Source organism: Zootermopsis nevadensis, unplaced genomic scaffold, assembly GCF_977971745.1.
Source record: "Zootermopsis nevadensis isolate Lab colony 2312 unplaced genomic scaffold, Znev_1.0 Znev_ptg000017l, whole genome shotgun sequence".
NCBI lineage: Eukaryota > Metazoa > Arthropoda > Insecta > Blattodea > Termopsidae > Zootermopsis > Zootermopsis nevadensis.
The window spans coordinates 4,361,488-4,378,526 of record NW_028259149.1 but is presented as its reverse complement, the minus strand read 5'-3'; the positions used below and the strand labels follow the sequence as shown (position 1 = coordinate 4,378,526).

The 17,039-nt window shown below is 37.9% G+C and overlaps 1 protein-coding gene across 2 annotated transcripts in view; it reads right to left on the bottom strand.

Moving 5' to 3' along the window:
- Positions 1 to 1,296: 1,296 nt before the first annotated feature.
- Positions 1,297 to 17,039, bottom strand: part of yki (Transcriptional coactivator yki) — a 59,747-nt gene continuing 44,004 nt past the window's right edge. The window contains exons 4-8 of one of the 2 annotated variants that reach the window (XM_022081573.2): positions 16,157 to 16,234; positions 10,384 to 10,553; positions 9,400 to 9,607; positions 8,683 to 8,783; positions 1,297 to 8,301 (exon numbers count right to left, since the gene is read on the bottom strand). In XM_022081573.2, coding sequence (XP_021937265.1) covers positions 8,209 to 8,301; positions 8,683 to 8,783; positions 9,400 to 9,607; positions 10,384 to 10,553; positions 16,157 to 16,234 — 650 coding nt within the window. In that variant the 3' untranslated portion in view covers positions 1,297 to 8,208. The remainder of the gene's footprint in view (positions 8,302 to 8,682; positions 8,784 to 9,399; positions 9,608 to 10,383; positions 10,554 to 16,156; positions 16,235 to 17,039) is intronic. The other variant, XM_022081574.2, reaches the window with a different exon arrangement.

The following is a 17,039-nucleotide window of genomic DNA, read 5'->3' as shown; positions in this document are numbered from 1 at the left end:
CATTAACATAGACAATTGCGAGGTTATCCTAACCAAACTAACCCATCCATCTGCGCTATCGATAATAATCGTGTTGCTTACATTCCAACAGAAAGATAGCGCATCACTCACAGCACGTTTTCCAAAGTGCCTTCAATATGCATTCCGGAAAGATAAACGAAAGCTACGACATGATCTCAGTTTCTTTAAGATTTATTTATCGATACTTCAAGCAATTCACTCTACATAGCATCGAACATGAACATAGATTATAAGAGCGTTCATAACCCTATTTTAGGCAAGCTCCGAGAATTTGCCTTGACGGTAGTCATGCAAGCTGGTTAACACAAACTTTGAATCAAAGACATTTCAATGTGAAGGACAGCTAACCATCCACCCACAACCTGTTAAAAAAAGTTTACGTTTTCTCTTTATACATGGAAAAGCTTGTTAGTACCAGCCCCAAATACTACATACCTTTAAAATTACAGAAATTATGCACCTAATGTGAATGACCCCTTCATAAGTTCTTCATCTGTGGTTCATTAACCTGAACAGTTGCTCACAGCGATACTTACTGCCAAATATTCTACTGATGACATTAACTAAACACATTTTCTGAAATCGGGAAAAATACTATTCCTTATACACAGCGACACACTATCCATATAAGAAAATGTGCATACGCCTGCTTTAAATATTATTTAGATGAGCTTCAGCTTCAGAGGGTGAAGGCACATGGGATGATCAAGTCACCTAAAAATAACTGATAGAAATATAATTTAAAACAATTGATGGCTCGATCATGCAGAAAGAATTTTTTGTAACTGAAAGCTCAACATTCACTTACTTCGCAAGGCCGTGCCAAACTTGGAAATGTTGAATAGTCTGGTTAGGTGCCACCAGGAACTTTGTACAAGAACCTTGCAAGGTCTTGATGTGCTGCTGACACTACAGCATATTAATATTTATTAAGATTTCTGTCTTCTGGGTTGTTGCGCTGTGTAGTCTGGTCAATGTTTACCATCGTTTCATCGCCCTGATGACGGAGGCAGTATGACCTCTGAAACGTTGGTAAACATCTACCATACTACACGGCACAACCCAGAAGACTGAAATTTTCATACTCACCGTTGTGAAAACCTCAAATCTTACATAATATTTATTACTTTATAATAAACAAATTTTGCAGATAATTCATGGCCATCATACTGTGTTGTTGATGGTCATTACAGAAAGAAATCAAAATATTCTGGGACCAAGTAAAATTTGCTGTTATCAATGGTTAACTAAAGAGTGAAAAAATGACACACCAAGACCCTCTCCTACATCCATTGTATTTACACAAAAACTTAAGTCACTGTGGTGCAATTACACTCTCATAAACATTAACAAGGAAACCATTTTATTGTACATTACAAGTACCAAGCTCCCTGTTATAAAAAAAACATCTTCAGCAACATATTTTGCCTTGTATTAACTCATATACTGAACAGCTGTCATACAAATTTATTGCTTCCGTTTCTGGCATGTAAATATATACAAATAAAAACAAACATAAAGAACATTAATCAATAGTAATAATTAATTAATATTTATGACTAATATAAAAATTCCTTCTCTAAATAAAGAAGTTCCACAAATTAGCTCCAATCCACGATGAACACAGCTGCCATGATTGCCAACTTCCCCATGAAGTCCATTTTAAAACAAAATAGTCTTTGAATCTGTTCATCATTGACTACAGTTCAGTGTTCCAAGAGAGGAAGCCAAGGCACCGTTCATATTGTCTCCATTTGAGCAAATTCTAATGTTAGTTCCATACTGGGCTCACAGCTTTTAATCTTCCACTTCGACACATTTTAGTGTTTACAACAGAATCAGCATTAGACATAAATTGTATAAACTACTTTTTCACAATACAAAACGCAACCATATTACACAATTCACATCGACATTTTGAGCGCGATTTCATATATGCTGTACTTTGAACATTACAAGTTTCCCACCATTGCAAAGTAAAACAAATGACCAAAATGAAAAATGGAAAGATTCATTATGACCGACATAACATAATGTGTAATACGCAAGACCTGTTCCTTTGCAATATGAGGTCCGTCATATTCTCCCTGAAATAAATCTCTTCAGATATATTTGAAAAGAAAGGTTAGGTTCGTTGATCATTTTGAGAACCGAATCTGAACCTGCAACTCTAAACAAAATCCTAAAGATAAATAAATTTTTTGACTCTTTCTACCATATGAAATTTACTGTACCTCGGTTTAAACACAATGGTTAGCCAGTGCGACTAAAAAACAGTTCATGGTCAAAGTGGGAAATCTCTACACATGATCATCTCGGATAACGGGCCGTTACGCATTTTTAATAAACCTTCTATCTTGCAGAAGAATTATATTGGTAAGAGTGGAAGTCAGCTGTGAGAGCAATAAGTAACAAGACTGCCTGGAAACCACTATCATGGCACAAGGAAAAAAAGCAGCACGTATTCGTACGTATCCACCTGCTTCTCATGTTTACTGCACTGTTAAGAAAATTATAGTCTCATACTTGTACACATCTAAAGAAATTATACCATAAACCCAACACCTGAAAAATATTATAATTGTAATAATAAAAACCACTACTTCATTATTAAAAAAAACATGACATATTACAAAGTACATCTCTTTAAACAAGTTAATATAACATGATACAGTTCATACAGTTAATTATATGTTTCATTTTATAGAATCTGAAATAAACTTATATTTGTATTTGAGTGACAGGCACTGTTTGGGCTTGGTGCATGCGACACAACGCAGAAATATCAAGACTTTTTGCAACTTTCACATTGGGCAGTTCCAGCAGAATTAGACATACCTACACATTACAGAAATCATAAAATGCAGCTCAAAGGGAACCATACCATTATCTGCTTTACATAGCATTAGTTTCATAATTATAATTTTGTAAAATGCTGGAGTCACTATGCGTGAAACTGTCCTTATGAAGTCATGCGCTATAAAGTACACTTAGAGTTTATAAAGTTGAAATGTAGATAAGGAACAACTGTTTACTATTATCACTGATGTTTGACAAACCAGTTAGATCAGTGGTCCCCAACGTCATGCCCGTGGGCGCCAAGGCTTTTTTTGGGTGCCCGCGTCGTTACGGAAAGAGGTCATACTGAATAATGAAGGCCATTCAACCACAAACATTATAAAATCAAAGCGCAGATCTCAACTTACTGACACCCATCTTGACGATTGTTTGCGAGCAGCAGCATCATCCTACACTCCCAAATTTGAAAAAGTGGCCGATGAAATGCAGCGCCAAACATCACACTAACTTCCCACTTGAGTAATAATAATTGTACTTATAAAACTACGTATTTTTGATTGCATGGTTTCTTGTATCATTGAATATCGTTTTGTTTTGTGTATTATTTGGTGTCCATATCTTATTTGTCCAGAGAAAAGAAAATTTGGCTTTGTTAATTGGTTGGTGCCAGCCACGATCTCATAAACTCTCAAATGTGCCCGTAGGCACAAAAAGGTTGGGGACCACTGAGTTAGATCATTCTTTATCTAAAACTGACAGTCAACAACGAAACTGTTCTTGGCATAGAATGGCAAGATTGAATTTAATGTATCATACCAAGAATGCAGTCAAGATCATATGATCTGCTTGTTTGTAAGAGTAGAGGGTGGGGCTACGTGGGCAAGACTTTCTTCACTAATTTGTTCTAATTTTACACTTCTAGAAACTGCATATGAGAGAAAGGCACTAATATTACACCGTGATTGTCGTGATGAGTTAATTGTACATATATTGCTTTTCATGGTGATCGAGTATTGAAAGATTGCGAGTGCATTACTTATATCTATCGTATAAGTAAGACATACATTTTTATTGGGGAAACAAACATATGATAAATAACTTTTCTATCAAAGGCACCTATACTGGATGGACCGTAGATCTAATAAAAGCACATGTGCTTTTATTTTGAGCAGGACTGAAAACATCTCGTGTTTCCTTTGCAGGATGAAGCTCACTTTATGTAAAGAAATACTGGTAATGTATTTGCTGCTGCGCTAGAAAATCACGTTTCTCTTGCAAATTGTTACTTTAGAAGACAAAAACAGAAGAGACGATAAAATGTTTAAACTGCAATGCAACTACAGATACTTCATTAGCAGTCATAGTCATATTTCAATCCTATTTAATTAAAACCAAAATTAAGCAAAATTACAATAAACTCAGTACTAAATTATAAAAACATATACGCAGGAACAAAAATGTTTCTGCGATATAAAAAGTTACATATCAGGACCGCTTATACTAAAAATTTCTAAAATAAATATCTAAATATTTCAGACTGTTGTATAATTATTTACTCACAAACTTTGGACAAATTAAAGGTCCAGGTTGTGCTTTATCAAATTAGTAATTACAGAAATAATCATGTGACTGCACTAATACATGTCTAATTTACACCGAGCGTGTGTATAATTCCAGTTCCACATGTTTACTCAGACACTAATATGAGTCAGGATGTAAAAATGCAGAACACTTGAGAAATGCAGTTCGCATTTGGATGATACAAAATAAAGCATATCCGCAAGAGCACAGATGTACGTCATACCTAACTCTATGCACAACTGAACGCAAACAACAGAATTGCTCCATTAACTATAAGTAACATATCTGGAGTACTGAGTGCATTCTAGTTATACAGCAAAACAACCTTCACTTCGTTTAAAGAATAATTTGCCATTAGCGAGAGAGATTAATTCATTTTAAAAGCTTCCAAATGTTTAAATTCATATTGCATTAAACATCACGTTTCCCCCGCTACTTATCCATACAGCTTGAAATAAGTTACAAACATTCATATACAATGCGGCTTCATCAACATGTATGAAATAACAGACTTAATTTTATTACGTAATACAAAAATTACACATATTCAAAACAGCGTATTTTGTACGTGCTTTCTACGGTTATGCCAGATTTTATGAAGGATAATAGCGGACGAACAGCATCCAGCGACTTCCATTCTCTGTATGAGAACCACATTCAAAGTGTTCTGTAAGAAATTTCAATTCCCTTCTACTAAATCATCGAATATATTTTTGCACATCCGCCCATTAATATAGTCAGCGACAAATATCAAAAGTGTAGATTCTTTGCAATCTGAGAGTTTTTTTCACTGCTGGTCCAAACTGTACAATCTGTACTTAAATTTACAAGCCCTTATTAATGCAACATTTCTGAATGGACTCGAGAGATATTTTAAACGGGCAAATAGTAGCCATGTAGAAGGGAGGAAAAAAATCTGTGCATATTAATGATTCCATTTTTTTTGTGGACCGCATCATTTTTGCAGGAAAAGAAATTAAATGCAGTCTTCGCAGAACATTCTGAACATCCCACGTCAAATTTCACTCCATCCTGAAACTACACTGACGTCACGCATCCCTATTTTGCCTCTCTTACGCAAGAGTTTGTTTTGTAAGTACTATTCAAAAATCAGCGTTCAAAACAAATGTTAACGTGAAATTTGAGGTTTGCGGAGTGATTTCGATAATGATGGCGTCATTCTGGGTGTTGGAGCCTTGCTGACTTATCAGTAGATGCCAGCATCTTCAGGGCCGAAGTGACAGCATTACGCAGTGGCAGGAAGATAAATCTGAAGGAATGGGCCAATGAAGACATTAAGCTAAGCCAATGGGGAGACTCCGAGCAGGCATCAGAGGAGTGGGAACTGCTGGAGGGGGGGGGAGAATTTACTGACCATTCAACACTGAATCAAAACCCAGAAGAACATCATTATCGAAAACATCAATGTTGCACAAGTGAACTGATAACAAGACTTACGAAAATGTGATTTTAATGGCAGTGAATTTTAAGCTGTTGTGTTAGACATGCAAAAAAAAAAAAAAATGGTTTGTACAAGCTCAAACTTTTTCTAGTTTTGAAAAGAAAAGCCGTCGGCTTATATCCCGGATGTGTAAGTGTTGTATACGCCGAAACAAACCAAGTTTTACAAACAAAATGCCAGCAGACTTCAGTTTTATATCAACATAAATATGTATTTTGCTTTTTAATTTCTTTCTGTACCTGCGCTTGAAGATTGCAGTTGGAAATGAAATATGTGTTGTATTAATCCGTATATTTAACATTATAAATCCGAAATTTATATTCTACTAGCAATTTATAATTTTATTCTCTGGTATATCATCCCTACAATTCTCATAATTTATGCATGTAGCGGTAAAATTTGAAAAAGTATTTTACAAAATATTCAAGCCATATTAATACTGTACTTACATGTACTGAATTTTACTTCTGATCTGAATTAACAACACTAAATCTGCCAAAACAACTCACATTTCCTTCACTATAGATACCAAATTCCAACTGTTACAATATCAGGTCCTAATGAAAATAACGTCTACCACAAAAACGCTCACATTAAGGTGAGCGGAAAAAAAAATATACAAAGCACACTGTTAAAAGGTAAATAGATTTAACGTTAGAAAAAAGTTCATTCAACAGATAAACTTTTCAATATCATACTGAAAATACTGAGTACAATCTTCATTTTAAAAATACGAATTCATTTATAGAAAATCAATCTAAATAACAGTTGGCATTGAAATCTCTCAATTAAATTTTAACTTCTTAAAAATTTAAAACACCAAATACAACCAGTAGGACAAATAACATTAACACACAAAGTTTTGACTTAAATGTTCCGGCATAAACTCGCCCTTAACCTGCAAGCCATGATAACCTCTAGGCTGCAGAATAACAATTTTGACGTACTTACTCATTTCGCCAACACTCCACATCGCATTACTCATTAAAGTTCTAAATTAAAGAGAAAAAAACCTTCCTTATAAAAGACAAAACAAAATAAAGTAAAAATTTTTCCGTTACAGTAACTATGATCTTGTTACATAAATATGATGAAATTTCAATCACTTCGTTAATAACAACATTTCAACCAGACATATAAAGTAATACAACTGCAAACGATTGCACAGGTCAGCTGCATTACGTAAATAGAACAAATGTTATACAGTATTAAAACCCTTTTTTGTGTAACTATATGTTATAAACAATGTGTGTACAATATCTAAAACCTTTAAAAACTACGTGTAAAAATACCTAGTTCTGAAGATGATGATGATGATATAAAGATCCTCTACTACTTTGACGGCGTTAACTTTTTTAAGTGAATATAGCTATTATACAAAAAAGAAATACAATGTATTGCTTAAGAATGTGGACGGTCTTCATTTAAAATTTAACAACATTATAACGTCAAGTTAAGTCAAAGCCGTCTTTCCTTACGGGGAAAGAACGCAGAATTGACGATAATCCTTACTTCTGACAAATACTGTGCATCGTCAGACTTTAGTTATTGCTTCGTGTAAGACAGAATCCCATTTTCTAGGACAAGTTGCTTTTTCTTCAAAGAGAAAATATGTGAGCAAAATAAGAAATCCTTTCACTCCTACAAGACCAAGGTTATGGTTCAAAACTTTGGCAGAATAAAAAATTCTCTGGTCTGCAACTCCCCACCACATGTATCGTAAAAGGATTGTCGTCCACGCGTCACCAAGACCATGAATTTATTTTCTATTATTATAGTCCTAAAATAAAATTCCGCATGAATCGTGAAAACAATTGTTTCCGCAGGTAGCCATCTATATCGAGAAAACTTTAATCCGTCTGCTGATGATGCAGCTTTATAAGACGCAAGAAAACCTCTCATTTTGTCGTGTTCGTTAACTTCCGTTTTAACCACCATGTAACTTGAAAGATTTGAGAAAGCTGTTTTACAGATGCCTCTTCCGGTGCCTCGTACGTAAACGGATGCGACCAAGCACAATGCTCCAACTAGACCTGTATAAAGAGTTCTTTTAACGGAATACTTCCTTGTCGGCAAATACTACTACAGAGGAAAACAGATTTAAACGATCTTAGTTTCTTACGTGTAATAACAAGGAAAGTGCAGGCTGATCCATGCATGTGACGACATACCTAATAATGAATTTTTGCGAAGTTGGACACATTTGACAAATTCTGCCATAATTGTACTGTGAATCGACAAATGGTACAATCTGGAGCAACTAGTCGTAGAGGCAACGGAAACAGGAACCTTCACACACATTCCAGAGATCTGGCTACAGTTATCTTGCTTGTGGGCACGGCACTTTACAGCCATGTAAGAACGTTGTCGGGTCTGCTATTCGGGTTGATCAGCGACTGCACGTCGTCGAGAATGTCGCTGGAGAACTCCTCACTGAGCTACAACATTTGAAACTGCATTAGAGATAAACATCAGATATCACAATTTTTCAAACATACAAATTATCATTCTTGAAGTAATGCCAACATTAGGCAATTTCTCTAGTCCAAAGAACACAAAATAGAAACTGACGTAAAATTATTACCAATAAATGTAAACTGCTTTAATACAGAAATAAAAATGAGAATAATCTGTTCGAACAATGTTTCCCTTCAGAGCCCTGAACAGGTTGCAGTTGAATGAATTATTAATATAATGCTTCATGGTTACCTCCAGAAAGCAGAAAAATACTTAAAGGTCTAAAAAGTACATCATTCAAGTCTCTCGTTTCCACATGTGCCGTGGAACGTATCACTCGAAACATACGTAACACAACTAACCTGCAGAGAGGGCACAAGGTCATCTGTCGAGTCGATATTGTCGCTGAGAGAACTAATGTCTGGACCATCCAAAGTTGCCATATCTGCAGGGTTGCCACCCTCTACCACAAAAAAACCACAAATACCAATTAAACACTATTTACCTTCTCGGTTGCTTAGGAAATATAAACCTGATGATTTCTGTCTTCTGGGTTGTTGCGCTGTGTAGTCTGGTCGATCTTAACCAACGTTTCAGAGGTCATACTGCCTCCGTCACCAGGGTAACAACCCAGAAGACAGATATCTTCATACTCACCGCTGCGAAAACCTCAAATCTTACAAATATAAACCTGGATGGCAGAATCACAGAGAATATTGAAATATGATGTAGAAGGAAGCTGTCAATCTACTGAAAATCACTCGCTCACATTGACATTTGAGAAACTTCAGGCCACTTAGGGACTTCAGTTACTTTGACAATTGTAAAGCGTAAAATAGTTCAATTACATGAAAAATAATGTATATGTAAACTGTCATAACTCCAGCCACACGTTTTAAATATTTTCACTTTATATAAGTACATCATTTATACATATTAAAATTGGATAAACTGAGGAAAAGTATAAAATGACCAGGGCTTCTCAGCTGACAGGTCAAGAATTCTTTATAAAATAAGGAAAGCAGACTGATACTATTTCCAAGTGTCATTTCCTGTTGGAGAAACACAACCAGACTCACCACTAACGCCATCCATGTTGTCATCCATGTTGGCAAGGAAGTCCTCAGGTGTGTGTGGCAGAGAGTAGCTGTTGCACATACCCAATCCGCTGTCTGCAGACTCCTGACGGGAGTGGTCAGTCAGTCCAGAGAGGAATGGGTCCATTCCAGCAGAATTAGCACCTGGTGGTAGGTCTGTTGTACTTGCCTGTCGTAGCATTATCCCTTGCTACACATAAAAGTGATAGAAATATGCTTTTAATTAACCATTAACTGAAGAAACAATTTTAAACAAGCTTTACCAGCACAAATGTGTAAATGGTAATGATATAAGTTCCATTAAAATCCACAGTTTTATTTGAAACATTTTTTTTTTTTAATTTTAAGTATTGAACTTCTATTGAGTATACATCGAGACGTAAAAACAGCCTGGCTCAAGTGTCGAACTAGCATACCACCAAGCCATTAACCTCGGAATTAAAATCTAGTTGGCATCTTCAAAGTGTGGAGATTTAAATCTCTTATTCACATGTGATAAAGAAATTAAAAAATTAATCCATCTGCGATTAGCTTCAAAATAACAGATTTGTATCTGCGATAAATGAGATACGACAACAGCGAAGTACATCGTACAACAAAGAATTCATGTGGAAAATATGTTCATATAGCACCGTTGCATTGCTTTTATCTGTGAAATGAATGTCTCTAAAATATCTGCAAAAAGGGTGTATAAATGTATTTTAGTCAATTTCGGTAAACATTCAGTATAGTATTAATTTAAACCGAACGTTATGATCAAATATGATACCACGCAAAATTGGGTTCAATTTTTGTCCTCCATTTTGGCGACACTTTTCCTGAAGGTGGCAGTATGTGGATACAGAGACACAAGTCACATCAGAAGTTATTAAGAACTTACGCCATGCCATAGTTTCGTTTGAACTAAAGCAACTACCAAAAATTTACTGTAAATATTCGCAAAACATTTGTAAATCAAGTTATAACCTGTCTCATTATCTCCTGCTGACGAAGTTTTAACCGTTCTCGCTCCATCTGTAATGATTGGAGCCTGATTTTCTGCTGGCAAAGCTGAGACTGTGTTGACAGCGGCTGAATCCAACTGGCACTGTGCTGTGGCAAAATGGTGCCTGCAGGGGACTTTTGGAGGTGCATAGCTAGAAGCAAGAAACAGCTCATCTGATTTGACCTGCTGAGAAAATACAAATAAGGTTATTTTCTTAGTGTATTTACTCATATTAATCCGCAGTGAAAAATGGTTGCTCACGCTCGATACTGAACCAAAAAGCTTTATTTTATGGCCTCGAATTTTGCTGGATTCTTTTTATTTCTGCGGCTGATTTATAATGCATACGTAACCCAGACTTATTTAATGACTTATTCCCAAACAAATAAATATTTAAAACACTAATTACTAGAGAAACGGCAAAGGAAATTTTTTCTTAAATTCCACAGAATGGCCATAAATATGTTGTGGTAGATTTAAATGTTGCACGGTAATAAAAGAACAAAGGGACAGACAGTAAAAATATATTTCCACAGAGTGGTTCCAGAATACAGAATGACAGGTTATAATTCAAATGAAAATAATTGGAGACAGTGAATAGCATGTATCAATGCAACAACAAATACCATCAAACATCTGGAAAGAATGCCTGAAAATTAAATCTAAAATCAATCAAATGAACCAAACGGTAGAAAAATTCCACGAACATCTGACAAAACAACGGAAGAAACAGTTTTAATCTTTGTAACTTTGATGATTACAGTGTTTATTCTGTCTCTGAAGGAGCTTCATTACTGCTTCAACTGATGGTTATAAAGACGTTTCGAAACCTCGATCAAAGCCTCGGACAGACGGACCTAACAGAGGACCGAATGGAAGAGGAGAATTGAGGAGGCCATGGACCGAATACGGACCGGAGGGCCATAGAAGAGAAGAAGAAGTTAATAAAATTGCAGTAAGTAAAATGTTTTATAATGAGACTAGTCCCTTCAGGAATTGTGCCAGCAAAGTAACTTGTAATGGTCAATTTTTTGTCTGCGTATTCAATCTGGTGACACAGACGAAGTACAGAAAATTAAATGTTTGTCGGAGTGTCCTGCAAGGATGTTTAGGCTACACGCCACACACACTGCCGACAGAGAAGTTGAGATGATGCTATAGAAACAGAGTAAACGGTAATCTCTTCTATACAACTAGAAGGCGTTGGTTGGTTTGTGAACATTTGCTGTTTCGGGACTTTGATTTGTATGACGATACCCAAGCAGAACCCGATGTAGTTCCCAATCTTTTTGAAAGTGTAAATAAATCATCGCAAAGTCACTTTCCTAACTGGGATTAGAAACATTACACCAGCACAAAATGAAACAATCGCTTGAAGACGACTAGGTTGTTGCGCCTTGTAGTCTTGTAGACGTTTACAGAATGATCTCCCTGATTATAGAGGCAGTAAGTACTTCTGAAACGTCTGTGAACTCCTACCGGATTACACGGCGCAACAACCCATCAGACAGCCTTCTTCATACTCGCCGCCGCCATGTTTCAATATTTTCTTCATCAAGGAATACATATTCTGATGCTTCTTCATTAAGAGCTTCGTAAAGCACGACTTTTAACGGCAAAGAAACTGCCCTGCCGTTCAAGGATACTCATGAGAAGCGTCGCGGAAGTCCATGTTTTGGACGCGATGCAAAAACATGGATGCTGAGGACTGCAAACACGTCTCCTCCTCAACTACAAGAAGATCAGGCCTACCTGAATTTCGTCTTACAGCTCTCACGTGCACTCCTCGACATTTTTAAGACGGTCATAATGGAGTCAACGAGACACAACTGTGCAAACTACGGCAAAGAATGACTACACAGCTAACAAGCAGCAGAAATCGCCAATACACAACAGTACTGACCAGGACTGAGAACTTATGATAATGTTACAGGTGACCTTCCTCCTCCTGCTAAGTTCGTCTTTTCCCACTGGCAGCACGTGCTACTGTCCTCTGACATGGACATGTGTGGGCCTAAGAATATAAGGGGAGGGCGAGAGTGGTAACCAATTAATAAAACAAGCCTAATAACCCTGAAGATGGAGGCAATATGTTCCCCAATAACGTTGGTACTCACAAGAAAGCCCAGATGTCGTCAGAACCCAGAAGACCACAATCGAACTAGCAGTAACAAACACATCGGAGAGATAAAGCCCGTTATAGTAACGGTGAGCCTTGTCTTTAGGCCACAACACGTACGAAGTACGACGTCTATCGTCTGTAGCGGGAAGGCGTGTTACTTATTAAGCAACCCGTAACGAAAACTACTCCTGTGCAGCGGACGAGTGCGTCGGCAAATTGCGAAGGATTTTCCTGATTCGTAATTATTTAACAACGACGATTTAAAATCAGGGGATATACGTAGCGCCGAATGATGTGAGACGATGACAGTGGCCAATTTGAAATCAATATTTCGAATATTCAGACTAATTAAAGCTGTCCCATTATACGCCATGTAGGCACTTGGGGTGAGTGGAGGTATAGCTCCTCTCTTCCTTGACCTCGGCACTAGATGGGGGTAAGTGGTCAGCGTCACGCCCCGGCCGGCTTTACCCCCGGGAAAGAACCCCGGTACCCATTGTAGAGGAGGCTGGGTGGGCCCCAGAGCCGGTCTGGACGCAGAGGCTAGAGGAAAAATCCTACTTAAGCAAAATGACGTAAAACTCAGAACGCGGTAAGCAACTCGTCTACCAGCGAAACTCGAAAATTAATAAGCATACAAAATGGTTGGTGTGTGGTTACGTTACATTATACCGCGCTAGGGAATCCGATTAAATTAACGGAACACTGAAATGGCTAATCCCAGAAAATGCGACTTACTCCGTAAGGACAGACTTAAGTTAATTCAGAATAACAGCGTAGGTCTGCTGCTATAGTAAATAGTAACGCTAGTTGCCATGGCAATTCGAATTAAAGCCTGAAAATTCGTTGTTATTGCAACCCACAGTAACACTCAAAAATTAGTTGCAGTGGTAAACATTAATGGTCGAACGTTCATTACTATGGCAACTCTTCGATGGGTTCGAAAGTATGTTGCTACGGTAACTCGCCAACACACACACGTGCATAGACATACTCAAGCATTTACATATTTGAGACCGAGATATTGTATCCTTTTGCGCTGAACTGAGATTCGAATCCGACACCATAATTTCACAGCGATCTCGATGATTTTAAAATATAAAACTCAAAACATTAAATGGGGCCAACTGCCCTTTAGATAAAACACGTACATAACGTTGAGCTTAATGGTAATTATTTTCAATTAAAAACTAAATATAAAGTACGAAATGTGAAGACCTACTTCAGTATCTGGGGCGGTTAGATTCCTTTATCTTGTAATTAATTTGTGCGATTACATACTGACTCTTAGAACAGTCTTCATTGCGTTCTGGACCAACTATACGCGCTAAGGCTTCAAAAAATCGGCATGCAGAAGAACACTTCAATCCATACGTCTAGGGCCTACTTTAACACATCACGTGGCGTGATACACATAAGCTGTCTCAACTAACAGCTTAGTGTTCGTGCTCACTTAAGAGAAGTTGTTAATAAAACAAGTAAACAACGAAGAAGTCTTGTACAACAGACAGAAACAAGGAAAAACCTCGATAGGTTTCGAGTGTCATGTTACAGTAACACACATACTTAACACGATCTGAAGTATTGTACTATGTGAGGTCAAGGGTGCGAGAGATTTTACGTTTTACGGATGTTCTGGATTTTGGCGCCGTGTAGACACGCCTGGGGCCTGAAGACGGGGATAGTATGTTTCTCCGAATCGCTGGTCATCTACCGGCGAGTCTACACGGCGCCAAACCCTGAATGACATCATCCCTAGCTTGCACCCTGCCCTCACGTACAGAGACAAAGTTCCATATTTTTTTATATTTATTTAGTGTTCTGTCTGACGACAGGTCCATATGAACAGGATCCTTCCATCATTTTCTCGGACTGGGACCTGTTCATATACGTTCTTGGCAGATGATCCAGAAGTGGTTTGCCATTGCCTTCTTCTGTGTGAGAATGGAGTGATTGTTGGGATGCCACGGAGAAACCGGGGAAGCCCCCGGAGGAAAACTCCGTGTTGCCTAGACCACGGCCTTGCCCAACACAAGTTATAAATTCGGGCACCGCCGGGAATCGAACCCGATTAGATAACAATCAGTTTTTTTAATCATAAGGTATAATTAGGGGCCCGCGGCCTAAGTTGTCTTGTAGTATGTTTACAGCCCAGCGCTGATAAATAAACCACAAATAAGCAAATATCCCAGTTAAAATTCAGTGTTGTGTAACGCAAATGGTAACAAAGAGAAAAGGATTAGATACAAGTCTACTAAAATTTGAAAATAAAAGCATTATTTTCTTGTTAAATTCACAGTAAAAGCGAAACAAATGCAACAGATCAACAACAGCAGAAATTTCACTAAAAGGAAAACAAAAGACACATAGAAATGCCACATAAACCAAACATCGAGCAGAAACACGCATGCGCCAGGATAATAATGAAAAGCCAAGTTATTAGTGACATTAAGAGAACATGGTGAAATGCGCAAGTTATTTATATGCGTCGGTAAAGTGTTATCGGGGAAAATGGAAATTGTAAGGAAAGCACGGAAAAACTCGGTCATGTACCAGACCTTCATCCCACGAGACGAATCCACGAAGAAAACGATAATCTGGCTAAAGACAAGAAATCTAGGTCAGCATAATACGGAGTAAGGTCGGGAAACACTTCGAGCAACTTTTCGCAAGATGGCCGTCTTCTGGGCCTGTAGCGCCCTGATGATAGAGGCAGCAAACACCTCTGAAACGTCGGTAAACTTCAACCAGACTACACGGCGCTACAGCCCATAAGACAGCCATCTTCGGACACACCGCCGTGAAAACCTCAAACCTATGGATATTGGGTGATAATGAAGATCGGTGGTCATTATCAGCTTCCCACGTCTTACGATCAGTGGTCTGTTGCTGTTTCAGGGAGTGTTCGAAGGCACTGCCCTAAGACAACAGAGAATCCGGACTTGATCTTTCTAATGGACACGAGGAAGATTTTCTTTGCGGTAGGTACTAAACTATTAAATATTAATTGCACGAACTTTGGCTTTCGTATAAAATAAAAATCACGTTATTTCGAGCAACCAGTGGCCTCAGAACGATACATCATGCATTGAACTGATCATAACCAGTGACGCATGGGGAAATTTCATGCTTTCGACAAATTGCACAACCGATTTTCAAACAGTTACTTCAAATACGGTCTTGGATCACCCAAGTTCAAACTCTGCTCAAGATATTATTTATGTTGGGGCGTGGCTATGCTGTAGGTTACGAGTAGCGGTATCTGATGAGTCAGTGCCCCAAAACAAGGAGTCCTACCGAATACATTAAATAAAATAGAAATTCCGATACCGTCACGTTACAAAGTTGAAGAGGACACAGAGTATATTTTGAATGAATTAAGGCAAAAACCAATTCAACCTTCCCATTTTGGGGGAAACTGTGTTTCTTCTCCCCCAAGACTTACTTTGAGCAAAACGTGGGTTCAAGGATAAACATAAACACAAAATATTTTAACTTATGCAATTATTTACATGGCGGATGCATCGCCATTGACATCCTGAGTACAAGAACACAAAACTGGTTCAGAAGGGCAACTAAAAATGGAGACAAACTGTAAATTTAGAGGAAGTTAGGTTATTCATTTTACGTACTGTGATTCGCGGAGAGTCTGAGAACGCGCATGCGCTGCACGAGGGACGGAATGGCAGTGCGGGACCACATAGCAGTTGCTGTAAAACAAGAGACGATCACAAGACACACAAACACAAACCCAACCCCTCCCAATTTCACAAACTCTCCTCTATGTTTAAATCTACGTATTTTTTTTAAAAAAAATCACAGTGTTTCATAAAACCTGACACACAAGCAACGGGTCCATACACACGCAGAACTCGAAGGGATGTTGCGTTCCCGTTATCCGCCCAATTGAAAGAAACAAGGTTCATAACGCATGTATCTTGAAGCGACGAGCTGAATCGCAGATACGGATAACACAGCTTCATTACATGACTTGTAAGCTGTTTTTTATACAACGGCCAAGACCCAGCAGAACCTGAGACACACCAATTGTATTTCTTACTCTGACACGCTTAGAATGGCTACTCCATTGGTTGAACAAAATGTGGATTCGACTCTGTGTGGAAACAAAACGTAATTACAGACGAATAACAATTCATTTTACTGTGGTGATAAAAGTATCGCCCATGTATGTCTAGGAACTAATCCAAAGGACGGCGGGCGAAAGCTGTTCAGGTCAAAGTAGCGTATCCGAGACAACCGAAGATGAACAATGATGAAACTGCTTGTGGTGAAAGTATCGTAAGAATGGGTTAAGTCACAACAGAAAACACGTTATTCTGAGGAAATAAGGAAATGCGTATAAAGCACAAACGCACTGAGAAGCAGGACTATCAGCGGCGATCAAACTCCATCATTATGCTGCCAACGCTTAACAAAACTGCCTTGTCATCCGTCTCCTGTCTGTTTTATAACAGGGGATTACTTCTTTAAACACCATTAACCAACCAATCTTTG